The sequence below is a fragment of the Rattus norvegicus genome, chromosome 11 (genome assembly GCF_021556685.1).
Source record: "Rattus norvegicus strain SHRSP/BbbUtx chromosome 11, alternate assembly SHRSP_T2T, whole genome shotgun sequence".
In the NCBI taxonomy this organism is placed as follows: Eukaryota; Metazoa; Chordata; class Mammalia; order Rodentia; family Muridae; genus Rattus; species Rattus norvegicus.
In genome coordinates, this window is record NC_141544.1 from 31,388,680 (window position 1) to 31,412,783 (window position 24,104).

The window sequence follows — 24,104 nt, forward strand, 5'->3', positions numbered from 1 at the left end:
GCCTGCATCCCAAAGAAAAGCATTGCTACCTACCCATTTACAAAGAAAGGATTCAAGTATTTCCTACCGAAAGCTAAGGGACTGACTGGAAACGTACCAGAAATGAAGGCAGACAGGCTCTGAAGTGAAGCCTAAAGAAAGGCTTGAGAGGCCCACTCTTTCACTTTTCCATGCCTGCTCAGCTGGTGTAGAAATGTAAAATCCTGTAAGGCAACCAAGAACTTTTACTTGTTTAAAGGACATAAGCCTTTAAAATAAAGCATTAGGACATGTATTTTTCATGTCCTAATGGATAAGATACTAGACTTGTGTTCAGAACAGTTGACTCTGCCATAATAAATTGTTTATGAAAATCACTCCATTCTGGACTCCCATCATTAATTCTAATTTTCTATACATCTTGATGAATTCCCAGCTTGACAGGCAGTCAGCCCATGGCTGACTTTGTTTAGGTATTCTGATTGGTTGACTCATGGGATACACAATTACTTCATCTCATTTGATGACAGGGCTAAGTATTCTAAGGAACACTAATTTTATATCCCATTGACCACACTGCATATCTTTACACAAGAAGGTGCCTGATTTTTTTTATAAGGGTTTCATATTTCTGCGTTTCTTTGAATGATAACTAATCAGGTCACAGAGGAGCAGGCCACATGCTAATCCACATAAAATCTTTTGAAATAGCACAAGACACTGCATAAGTGCTTTCTGGTTGAGAATTCATTATTCCAGCCAGTGATTTGAACCATTCCAAGTGTGTGAAGCATGATTAGGAAGAATATCTTGAACACTCATTGGGGACTTTACTTCATTCTTAGTTTGCTATTCATATATTAAAACAGAAGAAGCAGTAATCATGCAGCAAACCATTATAAAAGCAAATGAAATATTTGCACTAACAGAATGTGATGGCTATGCCCTGTTTTATGAAATGCTCAAATGTGTTGGCTTGAGATCAGCATCTTCTCTCCCATGCCTTTCAACAGAAAAGTATAAGCAATGTTGTATATAAAAGGCAAACTAATTTGTTTGTAATAATCAGAGTAAGAGTAAGAAGCAAAGAGGAGAAATACAAGTAGGGGTATGGATAAACATATTTTATACTAATGAGGCAGAAGTTATTCAGATTAAATAAGGGTTCTTTGAAGGTGAAAATTGTGGTCAAATGTAATCTATGCACATACATTGGGTTCATATTACAAAGTGTAAGATAAAATAAACGTGTTTAACAGGTTATGCTAGTAATAGCTTACTCACATTTTTATGTATGTCATTTTATGGATATTTTAGCTGTGTCTATGCCCACTTATTCAAAGCTATGTGTAGGAGCAGCTTCGGGTCAACAGAAGTCCCTGCATGTGATCTCTAACTTTCCACATCCAATTTCCTTTCAAATTCATCTTGTATTTACATGATTTGGTTTTACATTCTTATTTCACTAGTTAGACTACTAGGTCTAACTGTACAGAAATATTTCTAGTTAGCTGGTAGTTGTACAACAGAAGCACACCTCCTGTTTCTCTTTCTGTTCAGCCATGTTCACACATCACAGCATGTCTACTAGGTATAATTTCAAGTACATTAAGTCTATTATTCCTGTATCTAGTGGTAATAGGTTTAGAACTGATCATATGATCAATACATGACTTCTTGTCTGCATAAAACAACATTAATTATGGAAATTATCTTAATCTTTTACAAAAATAAGTTAATGTCAGTGTGCAGGTATAGATATTATAGTATATAAAATAATTTACTATCACTAAATTATTGCCTAAGTTAGATAAAGTATTCAGCTATCAAAAGATAAAATAAGTTCCCTATAAAATTATCAAAGTTGAGCATGTAATTTATATTAAATTTAAACCATTCACCCAATTTTTCTTTAATATTATCTATGACGTTTTGATATTGATCACACAAACAGCATGCAATAGAAATACTCAAAGGGAATACATTTCACTTTAACTTGATTAGATTTTTTTTCTAGTCTAAGAGATTTTCTAATCTAGAGGATTAAAGTTTTAGCTACAACAATTTGCTCCCTTTTGTCTTTGGGATAAGATATGTTTTAAAATATTTCTAGGACATTATGTTGTCTTTCTTAAGTCTTCTAACAATTGACCATATTTTTCCAGCTTTCCAAAATTTGCATGTTCTATAAGCATAACTTTGTGCCTATAAAATTGAACTCTAAATTAGCTATACATCTAGCAGTTTATGCTCAGAGTAAGACATCAGAGAGATAACATTTTAACTGCGGTTTATCATCAGGTAGAGAAAGAAATCCCAGGACTATGAATGATGACACCAAGTCATGAAACCATTTGTGCTTGTTAAATTTTTTGAGCTTGACAGAAATAGTTAAGGAGAAGAGATAACCTCAATTGAGCACATTTGAGAAAGCATTTTCTTAATTTCTAATTGATCTAGAAAGGTCTAGTCCACGATGGGATGTGCTAACTCTGGGCACTTGAGTCTGGGCTGTATAAGACAAATTGCTGAGCAAGTCTGAGGAAGCAGACAAGTAAGTAGTCCCCATGGTCTTTGTCTCAGTTCTTGCCTCCGGGTTCCTTCTGAGAGTTCCTGACTTGCCTTCCATTGATGACAGACTGTAAGGTGTACACCAAATAAACCCCTTTCCTTTTCAAGTTGCTTTAATTAACATTTTCTTACAGCAACATATAAGCTAATTAGAACACTGTTGTAGTCTTTATTTTCAAATGTGCCTTCCTCTAAGTTGTTCGATTAATCAGGAATTCTGTATCAGCAGAATTCCTACAGCACTGCTTAATGATGCTTTCTGAGATGTAACCTGATCTGTTCATTATGCAAGGTCTTCTATCTAAACAAATACAAAATCATTCTGTTGAGGCCTCTTTACTATGGCAGCCATAACTTCTAGCCCTAGTCATAATGAGTTACCTATAAATGCAAATCAGATCTTTAAGTTCTGATTCTGTGTATTTCCATGTACAAATTTGTGGACATTTCAGATCCTCTGTAATCTCTGGCTATAGTCTCCTTCTTCCAACTATTCTGTCTTAATGCACTATACTTAAAATAATATACTTTTATTTGTAGAAAATTTAACTAAGTTCCTGAAGAAAGCTTCCTTGATACAAGTGACCACAGCATTTGAATTCTCAATGTATTTTCCCCCTTTGATGTTAATTTGTATGGTGGGATGCTCATTCTCTTTTTATATAAGTTAATAAGGGCAAGTTTTATTATTTTATTTTATTTTATTTTTATTTGTATAGATATTTGTGCATATGTACACGTTTGTTTGTGTCAGTGTTTGTGCAGATTCACCTATTTATGCACAAGGGCACAAACTTATGTAGGCCAAGGAATGACCTTAGTGTCGAACTTTTGGAGCTCTTCCATTATTTTGGGTATAGGGACTTTCACTGGGCAAGGCTTCATGACTTGGCTATTCTGGTTGAGCAGGCAGCCCAAGGGATCCTTCAGTTTCTCTCCCCTCCCATCATTCTATGAAATTGCAGCTGCCCACACCCTGCATAGGCTTTTTACCATGGTATTGGGGAATCTAGTTCAGGACGTCATTTTTGCCTGGTGAACACTTTATCCATGAAGCTACCTCTGTAGGCTGCATACTTGCTAAACATGATGAATGAATAGTATTTTCTTTTCTTTTATATTTTCTATTTGGTTATTGATAAATGCAGTTTATTCCATATTTGTTACGCCAATTAGACTTGCTTCCACATTTATTAAATCTTACAAAGAAGGAATGACTCACTGGACATTTAATGTAATCACGCGAGGTCGCCATGGTTAAATGATATTTTTTTTAATTCTTTAATTTTCTCAAATCGCATTTTAGATCCCTTGAAAGGAACATTAAAGTCAGAAAATTGAACAAAGTTTGCTAATTCAAGCACACAATGAACTTTTTCTCGAGTCATTAAATTTTTTTCTTACAACTTCCTTCTGTAGCTTTTTCTGTTTGTCTCTCCAGGAACTGAATTCAAACTCTCTCCCACCAACATCCAATTAAAGCTGTAAATTCTAGGCAGACTCTGATGCTGATGCATACGGCGGAGCCTGGCAAGGTGGTTCTGGTTTCTGGAAAATTGTCAGCCTCCTTCGAAAGAATATAGGCTGGCTTAGGTGGCTTCGTGTGCCTCGGTGTGTTTATAAGATAGCTGAATCTACAGATAAATATTCCTAAGAGTTTTAATATAAAGATTGGTCTAAACTCAGTTTTTTAAAATAATACGAAGTTATTAAATTTTCTAAAATTTAATACAACAATAAAGACGAGACCAATAAGAAGAATGCTACTTTAAAAGGACATAAATTACACTAAAAGGTATATTTATTTGCCAAGTTGAAATGAAATAGTTAAAAGAAAAAAACATATGTATATATGTACATACACACACACACACACACACGCGCGCGTGCACATACCGTGTGCCAAGCAACTATTTCCCTTACAAACAACAACTTAGAATACAACCATCACACCTACTGCCTCTTTAATACTTTCGTGCCATGAAAGAAAATAATGTTAGCATTATTTGACACTTGTGTCAGGTATTTTTCTGACCTCTGTAGAATATAATGATGACTTGAATGATTGTATATCTTAAATATCTAAATTTCATCAATCTTGGTGCCTAAAGGAAGAAATCAAGATAGAGAAGAAGAAGGGGTTGGGGATTTAGCTCAGTGGTAGAGCGCTTGCCTAGGAAGCACAAGGCCCTGGGTTCGGTCCCCAGCTCCGAAATAAAAAAAGAACCAAAAAAAAAAAAAAAAAAAAAAAAGATAGAGAAGAAGAAAGGTAATTTACATTAACAGAACAGGGGGTAATAATATTTAACCTTAGCTAAGATGTCAAGGTCTTAATTTTAATGACTTCCCTTCTACTCAGTGTTACCCCCTCAAAGCACTGGAAACAATGCAGTCTTGTTGAAAAGAAGGGAAAAATAACCAAAGACAGCTATCCCTTTAGCGACCCAGACATTTGTGAAGTCTTTTTATGCTACTCACCTCTTTTGCCCTAAATGTTCTGAACAAATAGCCCCCCACTGAGCATGCCTAAGCACTGCCCTGCATCCTCCCCACCATCTCCCAATTCTCTTTTCTTTTAAGGGGTACAAAGAGACCTTGAGAGCTGACAGGGCAAAGATTGAGGAGCTGTGTCTCCCCCAAGAGGGAGTCCTTTAGAAGATCTGGAAAACGTTAAGCAGCTTAGATGTTCTTCCCTAAAGTGATGCTAATTCAAAGTTTATCTGTTCCATTTAGGCTTTCCTGTCATTTAAAGGGAAGGTTAAGAACAAAAGAACCCTACATGGATAAGAAGAACTGCAGGAGACATTTAATTCTCCTTCATTTCAGATGTACAATGTTCTGTCACATTAAAAAAAAGCCAGTAGGAAGAAAAATACCCCGGGGGGTGAATGACTGGTAGATTATGAAATCACAACTTTGTGAGCCGGTGAGACCTACGTTCGCCCTCGTTACCCACTGCTACTGGTGCGTTCTAACCTGCTTGATCTTGTCTAATTTTCATAAGTCCTGAAACATAACTTTCTCCTGAGACTACAATTCCCTCCCAACTATTTAAAATCTTTATCCCACATTCATCCTGCTACACCTTTGTCCAGTTTCATCCCATTTCTTCAGCTATTAATCCGTTAGCAAGCTGAAAGCATTTTTTCCTCCTGTAATGCACTTAGACTCCTTTAAATAGCAACAGAATAATTTGATCTCTATAATAATGACACAAAAGCAGAAAATGAGAATTTCAACATCAAAGGCTTCAACAACATAACTCTTATCTGTCATAGTCAATAGGTACTAATGGTTTCCTGAACCTTCATCTAACTCCTCTTGGTTAAGTGTGGTAGAGACTTTATTTTATTTTTTCTTTTTACCCAAGAGGAAATAAAAGGTGGTCATGTTATATGGCTATTTCGGTATGTTTTTAGAAGGATTGAGTGATTATCAATCTAATGGTTAGTCTAATGGGTGGGTTAGTAGTTTATCTGTATGGGATCAGGCTCTTGGAAACAATTTACTCCAGGCTAATTGCATAGGATCATTCATATGTCATCATTTTCAATATTAAATAACATTGGGCCTTTGGAAGCCATCATCTATGCAGAACACATTTATATGCATATGTCTAGAATATATATATATATATAATATTTCATTTTTAATTAGTAGCTGTTACTTATTATTAACTAGTAATTACTACCTGTGATTGTTAGTCCTTTCATTCACAATCTAACCTATCAAATCTGCTCTCTGATCAGGTCCTGTGACCCCCTTCTCTGGGTCAGTGGGTACCACAGTGCTGGTGTCTCTTCCACTGTCTTGCCTTGCTATAAACTGTGCGAGTTCAATGGGTTGCCATGAGCCCTTACACTTCTCTGAGCTGGACATTAACCCAGTTCCTTTGAATCCTCAGGACAGCACCACAGCGGAGGAGCCCTGGTCAGATATGCTTTCCTGTTTACATTACTGCACTCCAGCCCGGTGGGCCTAAAGGCTTTTCCTCAAAGGGGCCAGCGTAACGTTCTGTTCTCTTAGCTGTCTTTGCTCCCTTTGTCTAGAATCTGTAGGGCTGGCTCCTGTGATCCTTTAGAAGATTGTTTCATGTCACTGTTTCAATGACATCTAAAGTGATTGCCTTGTTTTAATGAATACTTACTTTCCCATTTCTACTTTCATAGCATTATTTTTTCCTAGGTTCTTCATGCACATTTAATGAACCAAAATTACTTTTCCTGTAAACTGCTTACTATTCTAATTTTAATAGAACTTGTGACCTATGAAAACAGAATATTTGAATGTGTGTGTGTGTGTGTGTGTGTGTGTGTTAATCCATATATGAACTATGAATATCCTGTACAGGGCTTAGGGGTCCAGAATGAATAAAAGTACACATCAAAGGTGGCTTTGGTGATTACTGTGAAATACATTAATTATGGTCATGTTTGTAAAACAGATAATTAAAGGATATTAGCATATTTATCTATCATTGAGATGTTTCTGTTTAAAGAATCAGAGTTAAACAGGTTTCTATGTTGAAAAATACTTAACTTTTCAATTTTTGTTTAAGTCATATGCCAGTCACAGCTCACATTACATCAACTCTTTACTCTGGAGGCCATAAACTGGAAAATACTGGTCTTTGTGACACAAACGTATAGTGTAACTTCTTCCACACATGCGCTTAGACAATTAGCTCTGTAATTTGTTTCACTGGATAAATCATTCAGACATGGGTAATTGCGTAAAAGATGGACACATTCATTCCTACATTCAAAATGACTTTACATGTTGGTTAGAGCAACATAAAAATTGCTGCATGCTTGTCATTGGAAAGGATGCTGTGGCAAAGGAACCAGTAGGTCAGCACAGAGTGTCTGAAGGAAAGGAAGGGTTCAACTCTGAAGTCCCACTACTGTATGGAAACTGTAGCATGTGAGTTGCATCCTCAGAGCTTGAACACAACACTGTCAGTCTAAGGCTCCTGTTACTGCAGCTTTATCTATGACATTACAGGTCATTTTAAGGAATGTATTTGTTTCTATATATGTCTATACATATATATGTGTGTGTGGGTATACATATATGTATACAGACATATACACATAAATACAAAGTACATATATATACACACATGAACATATACACATATATACACATGCACATATACATATACACATGCACACATGTATACATGCGCATGCTCACATAAACATACATGCAAATACACATGAACATACACAGATTTTTTTTCATTCTGTTGTGACTGTGATTCCTCTTAAGATTTATAATACATGTTTTTACTAAGTTTGCAACATTTACTCACTGGGTTTATTAATGTTACAAATGAGTTACTTCAAGTTTCTCAGTAGTATCTTCCCAGTACTATTATTTATCCCTAATTTTTCCATACTTTCCTACTTAGTCAAATTATATTGTGTTCAATGATGGTTTATCTACATGGAATCTAGCATCTCGTTCACTGGAAGCTAACTTTACACACCACAGCTTTCCCTTGCAATCCACGCTCTCAAGTCATTCTTCTCCATCGTTTCCTGAAAACAACCTGTATTTATTTTTTTCTGAGAGATTTTGTACATTCACAAATTCTAAGTTGCTTTTTATTTCTAGAAACAACACTTTCTGAAACAATGAACAAGTTCACAACACATATGAGTTCTGGACCAATGCGTTAAACTAGATTATACTCCTGAGTGCTCACAATGAACAATAGGAAAATGAAATTAAAGTAAAACAGACTAATGGTCAAAAAATTTAATTATCTGACCCAAGTCCATGTCCTAATGAATCATTTTCAGGCTATTGTTACAAGCTAATTTCCTTATCTCTAACGAGCTTTCATTACTTCTCATCATCATATCTGGGTAAAAAGTATAAAATAATATATTTTAAAACCAACTCACTTACACTTAGACATTTGATTGCCATTTTTGAAACATATATATGCATATATTTATATCTGTACATTAGTTTAAAATGGAAAAATAAAACATCTTGCTTAATGTAGCTCTATTTACATAAAGTAGTACTGAATGCTATTTCGATTCATGAATAATGATAAATCATACCTGATTCGTTTCCAAATGTATGGTCAGAAAATGGGCCAGTGTAACAAGGAAACCTGGCCATTTGGTTCCTTTCCCACTCATTATCATCATCAAGATCCTGGGTCCAGAAGCAAAAACCATCATCAAATGTACAGTTGATTTTTTCATAATCTGTGAAGGAAAAAACACCTCTTCAATTTAATGTTTAACCTTAACAATTCGACTTTACATAGTTTGTGATTGCTTGCTGTGGATCAAGTTATTGTTTTTATTGACGTAAACTCTGGTCCATTTTATTTATTTTAAAGTACCTATTTGTTTCAACCATGACATATTATTATATATTATATATTGGCCTTTAACTGTGCAAACATTGTTTCCTTTTTTTTCCTGTGATAATTATACTGTTTACCCACATACACTTTGTCTTGTCAGTTTCCCTCTGGTAAAACTAAATTCAGTAGTTCGATCCAATCAACTTTTGTTGAAATTTCTCAGGATTAGTTTGTATTAATCTACTTTTACTGGTAATGCTTACTGATTATAAAAATTTCATTTAATTGTTACATTGACTGGTGGTTTTTCTTTCTTTTATCATTTTTCACCTTTTTATTGGTTGTTTCATTTATTTACATTTCAAATGTTTCTCTTCTCAGGCTCCCCTCCCCAAACCCCACATCCCCACTCCCATTTGCCCATAATAGGGTGCTCCCCCATGATTTTTCTAAAGCTGGTCCTCAATTCCTACGAAAAAATAACAGCAGCTTTTAATTTGTCATTTGTTTCTCACTACCTAAGAGAATCAGTTAAGGGCTGGGAAAGAATTTACATAGTGAGAAAATTAGATTGTGTGGCTGTTAAAAATACTACAGTAAGCAGAGCGTCAGACTGAACAGTAGAGTGAAAGACTAAACAGTAGAGAAAACTTACTGTTAATCTCGCTGCTGTTGAAAGTGCTGTATGTTGCGTTAAAGCCAATGTAATCATATTCATCTGATTTTATCAGAAAGGTGACAGTAACTTGGTTAGAAAAAATTCGAATGGTTCCAGGATCAGTTTCCCAAAAAGAGCCTATAAAAATGAACAGAAATTATTATAAGCATATTCTATATCTGCATATGAAAGAAAAAGATGAAGTAATTTGCATCATACTCCTTTAATAAAACAAAGTGGGGCCATTATTGGACTAAATGCTAACTTGTGTCCCATACCACAGCGTTGAGAGCTAAAACAGCATCTTAATAGCAAAATAAATAGTGAATAATTTTGTTCTGCTTATCCATATAACAATAGAACCTCAAACTAATAATAGATAATGTAAAAATTGCTTTTATGGAATTTATATTGATTATATTATTATTCTGTCTTAACTCTGCTACCTTGGAAGTATTTTTCCACTTTTAATTCTCCAGGATTGATATGTTGTAATAGTAAAGGATCTCACATGATTTATAAAATTATCATTATGTGAAATGCTTTTACAGCAGTGTGTAGCTTGCTATGTGTATCATTGAAGAAACTAATATCTCACTTAGGAGATATTAGAATTGGGTTTTATAGGGAAAAGTGCAAATGCTAAAAGTGTAATGTTTAAGTGTGCAAAAGCACATAATTTAGATGGGCATTCTGGATTGGTTATCAAATTCATGCCTTTGAAAACTGTCAGACTTCCGAAGGAGGACATATCAGTGCTCGCAACTTTCTTTCATAGTAACACTTCATGAAATAGATAAAAAATATGTACTTCTGTACAGATTCATAGAACTTCACATTGACATGGCAATTTTCACAGAACCCAGTAGAAATATCATGAGGTATTTCTAAATGTTCCCATCCATGTGTCCTTCACTCAGCTTTTGTGCATGAAAACTTGTGTAGTCTATTTGACTCTCCCTACAAGTGTATGTGACTTATCACCATCATGAGTCTCATTCTGAAAATCTTGTACAATGACTTAAGAGATAGGAATATGCTAGAAGCTTGGCTTTAAGCTTATGCCCCCTTCTGCCACTGTGTTCATTTGTTGTATATTAAAATTCTATGAAGAGTGACTTCTGGGTGGGTCAAATAAGAGCAGGGACACCAATGCATATGACAGTGTATCAGACTCCACATTGGCAAATGTTAGGGGTCTGCTGTAAATAGCTCAAGGGTTTTGGGCACATGGTTCATTAACCTGTTTTTGGTGTACAAGCAGTGCTCTGGGAAAAGTATAGGGTGTTTATCTGTAGAGATTTCATGAAGCATTTGTCATACAGGAAAACTCTTTTGATCACATATCGAATCAGAACCACAGTGCCAGATGGCATGCTCTGCACCACAGAGGGTAGCAGGGGGCTAAGATTTGAAGGTCATGGCTCTGTAGACCGTGTTCAGTTTCGTCTCCCTCATGTCTCCCTCTGTTTCTTTTTGCTTCTCTTTACTCTGATGGAGTGAACTGATTTCTATGAGAGGGGTAAATAAGTCACTTTCGTGGGGAACAGAAGTTAATACACAGTGTACGCTCAATGAATGCAATTATTTCTTTACCTCAGCAATTGGATTTTTAATCCCGAAAAGCAAAGGCATGATTTAATAGTTGGTGTGCCTTTGTCACTTGGACAGGTCATGAGCACATTTTAGTTGATGACTGAGCCCAAGTATTAAAATATGAATAATCAGAGTTATCTAGTATTCCTACAGTCTATTATTTGTATAAAAATCAGTTTATAATTTTAAAAGATGAATTTTCCTGAATATTACATTATAACTGATAGTTTAATTTTCACCTATATCTTTTTTAAAAGAGTTATATGGATATTAATTTATATGAAATTGCATAGGTATCATTGATCAACTAATCATTTCTTTTCTAACAGCATTAACTCTGGTGAATAATGTTTGTGAAAAAAGAGCAGAGGACCATGGTAAATATGCAAGGTGTTTACAGAGAGGGCGAAGGGCAGAAATGGCAGACATTCTACAGAGTAGGTTTCAACAGGTACTGTAAAAGATATCTATGTTCTTTTATTTACACAAGAAAAACTGGAACATCAGTTTATTACAGAAGGACCTCAAAGATGTCCAATGTGTTGCTTTAAGTGACCACTGAGAGTTGAGTATGGTGCCATGTGTTGATGATCTGGAGAAGTACCTAGATGCCTCATTAGAAAAATCTAGACATTTAAGTCAACACAATAAAGAACTGGAATTATTTGCTGTGCTACACGAAGGGAATAATCAGGAAAGAATGCCTACATTTTCCAGGCACACTAATGAGGTAAATTTTTGCCAGTTTCAGACTGAGGCAATTCTTTAAATTAGTGATAAGCATTTTCACATATATTATCACTGTCAGCAAAAGTGAATAAATGTGTACTTTTGAGTGTCGAATGAACTGTGCCAATGAAAGGCTAAAGCTTATTGAAGTTGTTTTCTTGCGAGCATATTTCCACATGGTATTCAATTATGTATGTGCTTTATGTTTGCTCTTATTACAATATAACATGTAAGTTCAGGAAACTCTACAGTCTTGTTTGCAGCTCCTTGGCTATTCCTATGCATATTTAAACATACTCTATGTATGTGACGCTAAGCTACGGTGTTTGGCATGCACCACGAGCTGCTCTGGCTATGGGAATAGAATTTGCTTGGCCTTTGGAGTGAAAAAAGATACTTTGAAAATGTATTATCAGGATTGTAGCATTTAGAAACTAGTTTTCATCTGCTTGTTTTGGAACTTTTAAAAATTTATTTTATTTTATTTACTATTTATTTATTTATTTATTTATTTATTTGTTTGTTTGTTTGTTTGTTTACGGCAAAGCGTGCATTTATTGCAAGGTCAGGAGACATAGCACTATTGTCCCAGATGCCCAGTACTTGGATGGGTGAAGCTGGAGGATTGCATGTTCAAGGCATTCGGGTGGTACAAGGTAAATACAATTAGCCTGGGAAACTTTGTGAAACTCCTTCAGAAAAAAATAACTGGCAAAACTGAGGGTGTAGATCAAACAGTGCTCTCTACCCTGCACTTACAAAGTACTAGGGTAATCATAGCACCTAACGAAGTACAGAGTTTTTAAGGCAGCAATGGAAAGGAGCCCACTGCTCACAGGACATCTATTTAATACTTAACATTGGTATTTACTAAAGTCGCTGAATTAAGATCATGTCTTATTGAGTGTAACCGAAAGAGAAAGACTTTGACCGAACTCTGGCAATCTCTTTAGAAATATTATGTAAGTGTTACTAATGAATATTTCTGGAATTTATCTGTTTTGACTTCCTTAAAAATGCAAATAACAATTATTTTGTGATACTGGACTGCTTCCTTTCCTTATAATAATTTCTTTCGATATTTTCCCCAGCTTTAAGTAAGAAATACATCCATTTTCTAACATGATAAAATAACAACAGCATTTCAGCTATAAATTTTGAATTAGAATTCAATGAAAGACATCTGGTAAACATCTCTCAAACAAAAGATGCAAAACAGGTTTGAAAACATTTGCTGGCCAATTAAAATAAAGGTATTAGCTGTGTTTTCATAAAATATGTATATAGTTTTGATAAATACTGCTGGTATCTTTGATTTTGTAGTATATTATCATATTATAAGAATATAGGCCTTTTGGTTTAGGTTTAAATAAAGAAATCCTGAGTTTTTATAGTTCTGGATGTATGCTAAATATTAGAAACATTGTTGGAGTTAAAAGTGAGTGCTTTAATTTTAAAAGACATCATATTTCTTGTTAAGATTGATGTGCACATATTTAATTCGAAGTGTTTGTATAAAGTCTTTGAGTGACTGTTGTCATATAAAGAAGCATTTTTGTTGGTCGGAACTGGAAAATATCATTCTGAGTGAGGTAACCCAATCACAGAAAAACACACATGGTATGCACTCATTGATAAGTGGCTATTAGCCCAAATGCTTGAATTACCCTAAATGCCTAGAACAAATGAAACTCAAGACGGATGATCAAAATGTGAATGCTTCACTCCTTCTGTAAAAGGGGAACAAGAATACCCTTGGCAGGGAATAGGGAGGCAAAGATTAAAACAGACACAGAAGGACCTAGCAAGGTCCATGTTGCCTTTTCATTCATATTTAATTCCTATCTGGATTTTTCCTCTAATTTCTTTCTCTGTGATAATCAGGCCGTGCAATTCAGGCCAAGTGAAGTGAAATTCACAGGTCTGGTGGGGACCAATAGTTGATTTGCCACCTTTTCACCACTCCATCACTGTCTCAGCACTAATGACTAATGGTTCTGACACAGCAGCATCATTTATACGTCTTTGTCACTGCGATCCCTCCTACGACAGGTGCTATGCCAGACGTTTTATCATCATCATCATCATCATCATCATCATCATCATCATCATCAACATCATCATTATTATTATTATTATTATTATTGTTACTACTACTACTACTACTTCAGGAGACACTGAGAACATACTTGAAAATAACATGAGAGATTCTGAGTTCGTAATCTAAGCAGTGCTATGAATAAAGAGAACGCAATCCTAACGGTTGATTTAATTTTATTAAGTGGGGTCAACATTTAAAAAACAAATAATATATTTACAGATACATTAATTTACATGACGTTTAAAGCTGTAGTTTTACTGCAAGAACACAAGGCACAGCATTCCTGTCCTATTTTTGACAGTGAAGGCCATCTTTCTTTTAGTAAATTAAATGTCAAGTTAATATTCTCCTCAAACAGTCAAAGGGCAATTTTGCCACTCACAAAGCTTCCCATTTATTTTCATTGTGATAATCAATCGTGCGTTTGCTTTAACTTACCTCTTAGAATTTTGCTAGGTCCTATACCTTCATAAATATCTAACACATCTGTATAATGTGAAATAAATTTTCCAAAGCTCATTCTAACGGAAAGTCCTTGGTTTACACTAAATAAAAAAAAAAACATAAAGTTCTTAAGTTGTGATAAATCTCAATGCATTCTACAATTTGTTTGTATTTTCCATTATTGTGATGCAAAACATATGGGATAAGCCATTCTACAAGTTTAACCACACAAAACAGTGCTGTTAACGACTATTAGAACACACACATTTAGGACTTTTTCATCTAGCACAATTGAAATTCAGCATCAATTAAACAAATTCTTTCCAATATTGCCCAGCCCAGTTATATTATTCTAAGAATTTAGCAATTTTAAGTACATTGATTAATTGAAATTATGCAAGATTCTTCTTGCATGGTTACCTTATTTCTAGCATATTTCATTTCCAAGCCTCATGTTGCAATCATGAATAATGGATAGGAAACCATTTTCTATGCTGAATAAAGATGTTTTACAATATTTGAATTCTACATACAGACCATTGTCAGAAACTGCTGATAGGTTCAGGAAATTACCTTTTGATACCCTGATTCTAGTCTTTTATATTAATAACCTGGACTGGAACACAGGTTAAAAAAATAAACGATATAGTATTTGTATAAGAGAAACACCATTTATGATATTATATTTCTACTACTAATAAACAAAAGTTCCAATTTCCCTCTTTTTGCCAACACTTTTGTTATTTTATATAGTGGTTGTACCATCTGCTTTTGGTAACTGCTCTTAGTGGTGGTGATTTAAATTTCATTTTTTATTTGGAACGTTCAAAATTTGTCATGTACTTGTCCATTTCTATCTCATTGGGTTGATGCTTAATAAAACATTTTACCTACTTTCTTTTGGTAAATATCATGAAGACACACATTAATTCAATTAAAACCTTTATGTTATGGGTGTTTTACCTGCGTGTGTGTTTGTGCATCACCTGTGCACCTAGTGCCTGGGAGCTGGACTCAGAGGTGGCTGTGAGATGCTGAGCCCACATCGTGTTCATTCTCACTCAGATTGGTATTATTTTCTAAGGCATTACTGTAGGAATTCTTTATGATTTCAAATGTTTATTCATTAGAATTGTGGATTATTAGAAAATTATTTCCCCAACTCTTTCTACAATCTTAGTGTTTCCTCGGCTTTATGGAAGCTGTTAATTTGAAGGTGATTTTATTTACCCATTTGCTTTCATTGTTTGTGCTATGCCACACCTAAGAAATTATTGTCCAGAGCAGTGTCTATTCTAGATTTTTCTGATTTTTTTATTCTTGTGGTTTTGCATTTTATATGAATGTCTTTTACTTATGTAAAATTATCATTAATATTTTGCTATAGATGACAGAGAGTCTGCAAATTGTGAACGTTTAAACAATTCTGTGTTCTAATTTATGTGGATTATGTTACCTACAACCTTGTTATATTAGTCATGACATTAGCCACACACTTACTGTCTTGCTTATCAGGAATTTGTGATTTAAAATCAAATTTGTTGACTCATTCTTGTGTTCTCTAATATTTGTATACATTATTACATGCTCATGAATTAAATACTGTCAGGTTACCTTTCAGTAATACATTACAGCCAAAATCATTGCAAATATTCAGTTTAATATAGTTACTGTTTTGCAGTAATAAATTTACAAAACTGCAAGAGTGTGTAGATATTGCAGAAAACATTTACTCTGACTTGCTTTCTCACTGCAGGAATATGATCCAGGCAATTGTGGAGTTGGAGTGCAGGAGCCCCAACTCAGACTAAGAGGAGGAGGCAAGGCTGATGGTGGTGGCTGCATATTTAATTTTGTTGAGGCTAGGGCAGCTCAGAGAAATGTTGAGTTAGCCTACCAGTAAGACAACTGTGGAAGGTGCTGGAGAGAAGGCTCAGTGGTTAAGAGCACTGACTGCTCTTCCAGAGGTCCTGAGTTCAATTCCCAGCAACCACATGGTGGCTCACAACCATCTGTAAAAATAGAGTTTGATGCTCTTTTCTGGTGTGTCTGAAGACAGCCTACAGTGTACTCATATAAATAAATAAATAATAAATAAATAAATAAGTCTTAAAAAAAAAACCCACAAGGCGAGCTAGAGCCAATGCTACAGAAGACAAAAATGAAAGAAAAAAAAAAGAAAAAATGCAAAAAAAGAAAAGAAAAAAAAGAAAATCTGATCTTTTAAACTTGCAGTCTTGGTGTCTAAAGACAAGAAAATCCTGAATTCTTTATCTGACATGTGTTTAATTATAATTCATATGAACATAAGAGAAGCATGCTTAGAGCTTTTTTTTTCATTGATTTGTACCTTTTGGAGGAAGAACTAGGGAGCACAGGAGAACAGTCCCATTTGGTTTTTGCTAACTTTTGGAACAGAAATGCTAACTCCAAGTAACCAGATGAACAGGTACATCTAAGAGATGGTCTCTTACCGGATGATCCAGCGGCAAACAACACCTGATTCATCTGGCCGTGGATAACGATTGGCTTGGAAAACCCCAGAATCTCCCGTCAACAAAAATCTTCCATCACAAGCTGTGGCTGCGTGAATACGTCAGGTAATATTAGCAATACATAGTCTTTGAATTTGAGATTAATTAACTGACCCCATTGTTCATAAATAATATTCTCAGCGGGACTTCTTTCTCTAGAGGCCCCATGTGCACTTCCTTTTGACAATGAACATCAAACAAGCAAAAGCAAATTAAAAATTTCTGTCTTTTGCAAGGTTCTTGAACACTAATACCAGTCCTGTCAGTTGTGGCATGAAAACAAGAAGGGGTGACATAAAAAGATGAGAAAACGAACACTTTAAATATTTGCTACAGCTCTTCTCTATGCTGAAGAAATCTAGCTGTTCTTAGATTTATTTCTGACATATTTCTAGAGAAAAAGGAATCAACAGATTCTTGCTGTAGAATTTGATTTGTAATTTCACCCAAGATTGAGATTATTCTGTTTGTTGAAGCCCTTGACTGGTCTTTCAGGAACAGACAACTTTTCTGTACTTCATCAGGTGCTTTGCAATCACATGGAGTCATGTGACTGAGTTGCTTAATCATCTATTTCTAGATAAATATCTAGAAATAATTTAAATATCTTCTTGCCGGTGAACAGTTTATGAGAAGAGCCAAGGAAGAGAGGGAAACAGACAGGAACCTGGCACCCCTAATGCTTAGGTAAGTATCTGTGACTGAATTATGAGGCTATTATCATCTTAAGCGGCTAGGGTTTTGTGTCATGGTTTCTAGCCTGTCTAATTTTCTATGAATCTTCACATTTTTATTGCCAGGAAATAATCTGTATTTTAGTCTGGTATAAATGGACCCTGCTAGGTCCTAAATATAAACCAAAGTACAGAATACCCCTGAAGGCATTTAAACTTACAACAGTATTCAACAGTTTACAATAACATTGGTCAAAACGCCAAAAAATATCGTAACAAAAAATAGGTAGATAATACCGTTATTTTTTCCAGAATGTGTTTGAATAAGGCAGTCTTGCAGTTGACAGTGAAGCAAGAAAGATTCTCAGGATTAAAAGAGCATTAAAAATATAACTCAATATGAATAAGAAGAGTGTTTAGAATTGTGATTCTGTGACCTTCCGAGAGCCTCCTAGAAGAACACTACAGCAAATTGTGAGTGGGACACAAGTCAATCAGCAAATGACAGCAGCTACCCTGTTAGCTACCTACATGTAGCCTGTGTTCACAAAATAGTTCCAGTGGCACGAGTTTGGGGCTGACCACGAGCTCCCTCTGCTGGCTCAATATTTAGCAGTCCTATCTTTCTTCAGGCGTTGAATTCTGTAGGATACAGGAATTAAACATGATCTATTCAGACACAGCAAACAATCCTGTGTGCACACTTTTCAGCATGCAAGACACAAGGACACTTGCCAACTTTAAACATCCCTGTACCTTGGCCTAAGAGCTGGGAATCAGCATTGTTTCCCCACATAGGTCAGCTAAAAAGTAAACTTTCTTGCTGATCCAATACTAATCAGTAGGGAAACACAATTTAAAGAAATATTATTTTAGCCGTAGTCAGCTATAAGTTGTACAAACCTAAATAACCAAAGACTAAATACAGAAACTCGATACGGAAGCAATCATTAATATGAATCCGTTAATAACACACACTAGAATCTGAGCCTGCAGCTGGGGTAAAAAAAATCAATAAATAAGCAAGAGATCAAAGGTCAGTGTCTCACAGAGAAAACTCTTAAATTAACTTATACATTTTCCTCTGAGTATGGATTGATGCATGGGCCTCTGGGATGGTGTCCTGCTGCTAAACACTGGAGTTGGCGCTGAAGGGCTGTTTAGGGCTCAGGGCTCGCCACCACCGCTGATTAAAATGAGTAAGGCCACCTGTGCTCTGAAACGCCTGCTGCTGAGGCTGGTCCGTTCGATTGATTTTTCTGCTACCAAGTCTAAACAATGATTTGAAACTATCTTTCTGAAATAAATGAAACAGTATATTTATAGTACATATGGGGAAACAGAGAATACAAACACACAAAAACTTGAGTCACTTGAAAGCTGGATGACCTGAAGGTTTAATAAAGGTAAAGCCACTGGAAAAAAAATCAGGCAGATCCTCATGTGTTTAAAGCAAAGGTAGACATTTAATTTAGGCACTGAGACTCATCTTGCGACTTGTAAAAATAATTAAATTACTTTAAAACTTATTCGGAGAAAACTTTTCATCCTCATATTATTAATCACATGATTTTTTTTTTGGTATGAGTTGTTCTCAACTTATTTTCCAAACGAAGTTTTCAATAAGTAGGCAAATTTGGTCCTAAGACCAATGAATCAGTGAGACACATTTTCAAATTATTTCATTGGCCTAATGTTGTTACATCATTTTCTATTTCACCGTTGTCGATCATTTGTACATAGGTTTAAAGTTTATGTCTAATTTTGAACATGGATTGTTGCTTTTGAAACAGAAATCAGCATCAACAGTCTTTCCTCTTGATGGCACACTTGGATCATATTCTCTTGAAAAAGGTTTTGGAAAATGCCAGGAATACAAATATCTAACATTCACCATCCTCCTCTTCGAGTAACATAGCTATATAAAATGGATTTAAAATACTCCGTGGACTTCACTTTCTTTCCAATACATGACAACTGCATTTCAAAGAATCTAATTCAATTCCATATGTTTGGGATTTATCCAAGAACATTTGATTTGGGAATTTTCAGTGAAAAGAAATGTTAGGTGTAGGTGCTGTTTTGAGTTGTCGCTGAAGAACAGACCTTGGACCTGTCTTAGGAAGCGTGAACCTAGTGGATAGGTGATTTTTCTACATTAGTTCCTTATTCAAATCTTTATCTTTAACTAATGCAAAAGAATATGAGAACATAATAGTCACAGACAAGGAAATTACAGACTCAAAAGGCCCAGGAGCTGTGTTCACAATCAATTTTATGAGGGTTATAGAGCTGACTTGTATTACTCGGCTGGTCTGCTACTCCAGCGACCAGGAGCCCTTATCAGGAGTATCCTAAGAGTGCACTCAAGGTCAGACCTCTCAAAAAGGCAGAAATTAAAAGGTGATTACGGATCACACCCAAACAGGTTTAATTCAGGCTTCTCATTAAGTTTTCAAAAATAAACTTTAGGTTAGACTTAAGTTAAGGGTACTTCTCATTGCTTATACTCTGAATTTAGACTTACATGATGATAGATTGCCCATAGAAGTACATTATTTGATGAGATGCTTTCTGGTAAGCTTTCGAAAACACAACTAAACTAAAATGAAATATAAATCAAAGAGAGATTCCATGTAGATTATCTAGATTAATGTTTGGTGTGGGGTATGTGTTATTTAGGTGTTTACTAATGAAGCAATTAAAATAAGAGCAAACAGAACAGATAACAACAGCGCATTTTTTTCAGAAGATTTTTAAGTTGTTACAGATATGCTATTCATAGAACTGAAAGTGCAAGCAAAAGCAATGAGAAGCGGTGCATAAGGCTCACTGATTTCATTCTGTGGGGAAGGGGTAAGGGGAATAATATTATATGAATGTGAAAATATTATGAAAACGTACTATTAGTGCTTTTACCTAAGAATCACGGTAGCTTATGACAAAGTGCCGTGAAGGAAGTGGACATTTCCTGTCCTGTGAATGATGTGTGACTGTCCACAGAATTCCCCACAGTGTTCTTAAATGGGATTATGTAAAATTAATTGCACCTACTATTATGCAGTTGTTTAAAAATCATATATCTTTCAGAGTTTGTATTAAATCATGCATATGGTTATTGAAAAAAATCACTGATTTCAGCTAGCTGAGATGTAATGTGTGTGTATGTGTGTGAGTGTGTGCATGTGTGTGTGCTTGCATGTGTTTTGCAGTGTGTGTGCTTGCAGGAGTGTTGTGCAGTGTGCATGTGTGTGCGTGCATGTGTGTGTGTGAGTGTGTGCATGTGTGTGTGCTTGCATGTGTTTTGCAGTGTGTGTGCTTGCAGGAGTGTTGTGCAGTGTGCATGTGCATGTGTGTGTGTGTATGTGCGTGTGTGTGTATGTGTGTGAGTGTGTGCATGAGTGTGTGCTTGCATGTGTTTTGCAGTGTGTGTGCTTGCAGGAGTGTTGTGCAGTGTGCATGTGTGTGTGTGTGTGTGTGAGTGTGCATGTGTGTGTGTGCTTGCATGTGTTTTGCAGTGTGTGTGCTTGCAGGAGTGTTGTGCAGTGTGCATGTGCATGTGTGTGTGTGTGTGTGTGTGTGTGTGTGTGTGTGCGCGCGTGTGTGTCTGGTTAGGGAGGAGAAAGGACGAAGAAGGGTGAAAACTGGTGAGTGGCCTTACCACATAGCCCAGTGTCTTCATCAGCACCATCTGGACAATTCACTTCTCCATCACAAAACAAATCAGTTGCTACGCAGTCCCAAGCATTAGCACAGGGCCGTGAACCAGGTTGGCACTCCACTGAGACATTGCCTTAAAAGACAGATTCAAACGGTAAGCTTTTGAAAGGTAAATTTCCTGATTGGTTAGCTATAAACAATGGCTGAATCTTTCGTATATGTTTTTCATCACGTAAACTTCATAATGGATTGATGTACTTTCAATTTTGCAAAAATAAATATTTATTTCTTTTGGTGAATCAATCATTCCTAAAAATTTAAACTTTAAATTCTATAAAAAATATATTTTACTGATGTTAAATGTGAATGCCGATGGTGTTTATTTTATTTTTGTAAACATACAATTTGATCACTTAGCCTCTATGTATGGGCATTTGAGTGAGAATGCCCCCCTCCTCCATAAGGTCGCATATTTGAATACTTGATCTTCAGTTCCTGGAACTGCTTGGAAAGGATTAAGAAGTATGACATTGCTGGAGAGGATGTGTTATAAGGGGTCAGCTTTGGCATTTCAAAAGCTATTCCCAGTTGGCACTCTCTGCCCCTTTCTCTCTCTCTTTCTCCCTCTCTGTCCCATACTAGAAGATCAGGATGTAATTTCTCAGCCACTACCCCAGTGCTATGGCTGCCATGATGATCTGCCTTGATCGTGGTGTCATATTGCAGTCCCTAAGCATCCAGTCCCTAAATTGATACCTTGAACAAGGTTGAGTTACATAGAAAATACATTGAATTTATTATAGCATGTCGTTGAAAATTCATCTACTCTGAACATTATTATTTGAAAACACAGTGGATTTCATAAAGTTTATACATTCCGCATAAGAAAATGTACCAAAGAAAGTCACTTTGCAATGATACAAAATGTATATCTGCAAATGCACTATGTAATAAAATTGGAGAAACCCTTTGATTACTTTTGCTTCATAATTCTCTACTTTTTGTCCCAGCCATTTTTTAGGGCATCCAATGCAAACACATTCCTCCAGGGTGCTCACTAATACCCTATCTGCCCAGGAGTATAATTCTGTAGCTCTCAGTCTGCTTATCCTTTAACTGCCTCGCTTCCATGGATATGATATGGAGCCATTCTAGGACACACAACACTTCTAGAAATTCACTTTGAAATTTTAAGTTCGATCCTAAGAGTAAGACATATTCTTATATGCCTACAAGATTATGTGTATCTTGTTTTTCAGAACGATATGGGAATTTGAGTTCATGATTAGATTATCAGTAAGTGCTTTAAGGGTTTTTGAAAAAATTTAACTCCATAACATTTTGCTTTGTTTTATTATTTTCTAACTTTCACAAATACTTTTAGTTTTTATTTATTCTTTGAAAATATCATACATGGATGTAATATTTTTTGATCACTTGTATCCCCAATTCTCTTCCAGCTCTGCCTAGACTCCCCCAACATGTCTTCTTTCCAACCTCGTATCTTTTCCTCCCCGCAACTCCCAGTGAGTGCTCTTAGTGTTCCTAGTATGTGCAATGAGCAGAGACTTCCTCTGGTTTTCCTAACATGAAAAGGAACTTTGTACTGCCATCTGCTGGGGCTTAAACCTATGAAATGAACTCAGATTTCTTCTCTAAAATCAACAGGGAAAAATCTAATATTTGTATCAGTATACCAAGCTAAACCTTTATAGAGTTGGTAAAGAAATAAACACTTATATGCAACCTTTAAAAATGGTTCTGATTGAAATAAATGTAAATCATTGGGAGACAAATGGAAAAGTTAATATCTAAATACATAGTATAAATATCAGTATAAATTTTCAAATGGCAGAATATTTTCATTTAATAAAATAAAATAAGATAGAAATAAATATTATTTCTTAAACCCAAAAGGAACGTAAAACTTAGAATATAAGTGCCAAATATCAAGAAAGTTAATTAACTGTTGTGTCCCAATTCTTAAAAGGCATACTATTTGATGGTATGGTAAATAAACAGGTGGGAAAACAGTAATTACATAAATGTATACATTATTTTCCTAGAGGCTCCTAAGATTATGTTTCAATGCTTTGAAGACTAGATTAGGGGCTAGAACTAGGAAGAAAAGTTGTCTTGATGCTGCCTATGTTTTCCTGAAGCTCTACTTGTCCTCTCTATGATCCTTTGACCCTCAAAGTCTCATTGGCAAGAGATGGTGCTCAGGGCCATTTGATTCCTGTGCTGAGTGGTTTTATGTCAACTTTACTTTGTCTGGAGTCATTTGACAAGATAATGTCCCCAGGAGATTGGCCTGTGAACAAGACTGAGCTGCATTCTATTAGGGATTGTTTAGGGAGGGCCCAGTGCATTGTGGGAGGTGCCACCCCTGGACAGGTGGCCCTGAAGTGCATAAAAAAAGCCAGCTGAGCAAGCCTTGGTGAGCAAGCCAGTAAGAGCACTTAGGCTTTAGCTCCTGCCTTCAGATTCCTGCTCCTCTGCTTTCCCTTCGTGATAAGACTATGATGTGGAACTGTAAGTTGAAATCAACCCTTTCCTTCCCACGTGACTTTTGGCTGTGGTGATTTATTATATCCCTGTAGTAATCATTAATCATCAAGTTTTTATGACTTCTTACATCACAGAACTGTAAAGTGTGGAGGCAAACATAAAAGGAGACAAAATGTGGCACAATACAGCCTTTCTTCTCCCTCAACCTGATGTAGGAAAATAGTTGACTAATCATTTTAGTAGGTTTGTAAAATTTATTATTTATTTGTTTGTTCGTCCGTTTGTTTTGGGACACTTCCTTCCTTCCTTCCTTCCG

At 35.6% G+C, this 24,104-nt stretch overlaps 1 protein-coding gene across 2 annotated transcripts in view; it reads right to left on the reverse strand.

Moving 5' to 3' along the window:
* Positions 1–24,104, reverse strand: part of Tmprss15 (transmembrane serine protease 15) — a 122,681-nt gene that overhangs the window by 70,889 nt on the left and 27,688 nt on the right. For both annotated transcript variants that reach the window (NM_001105895.1, XM_087575941.1), the window contains 6 exon segments: positions 98–203; positions 8,628–8,777; positions 9,537–9,677; positions 14,404–14,510; positions 16,884–16,992; positions 21,279–21,410. In NM_001105895.1, the coding sequence (NP_001099365.1) occupies positions 98–203; positions 8,628–8,777; positions 9,537–9,677; positions 14,404–14,510; positions 16,884–16,992; positions 21,279–21,410 (745 nt within the window).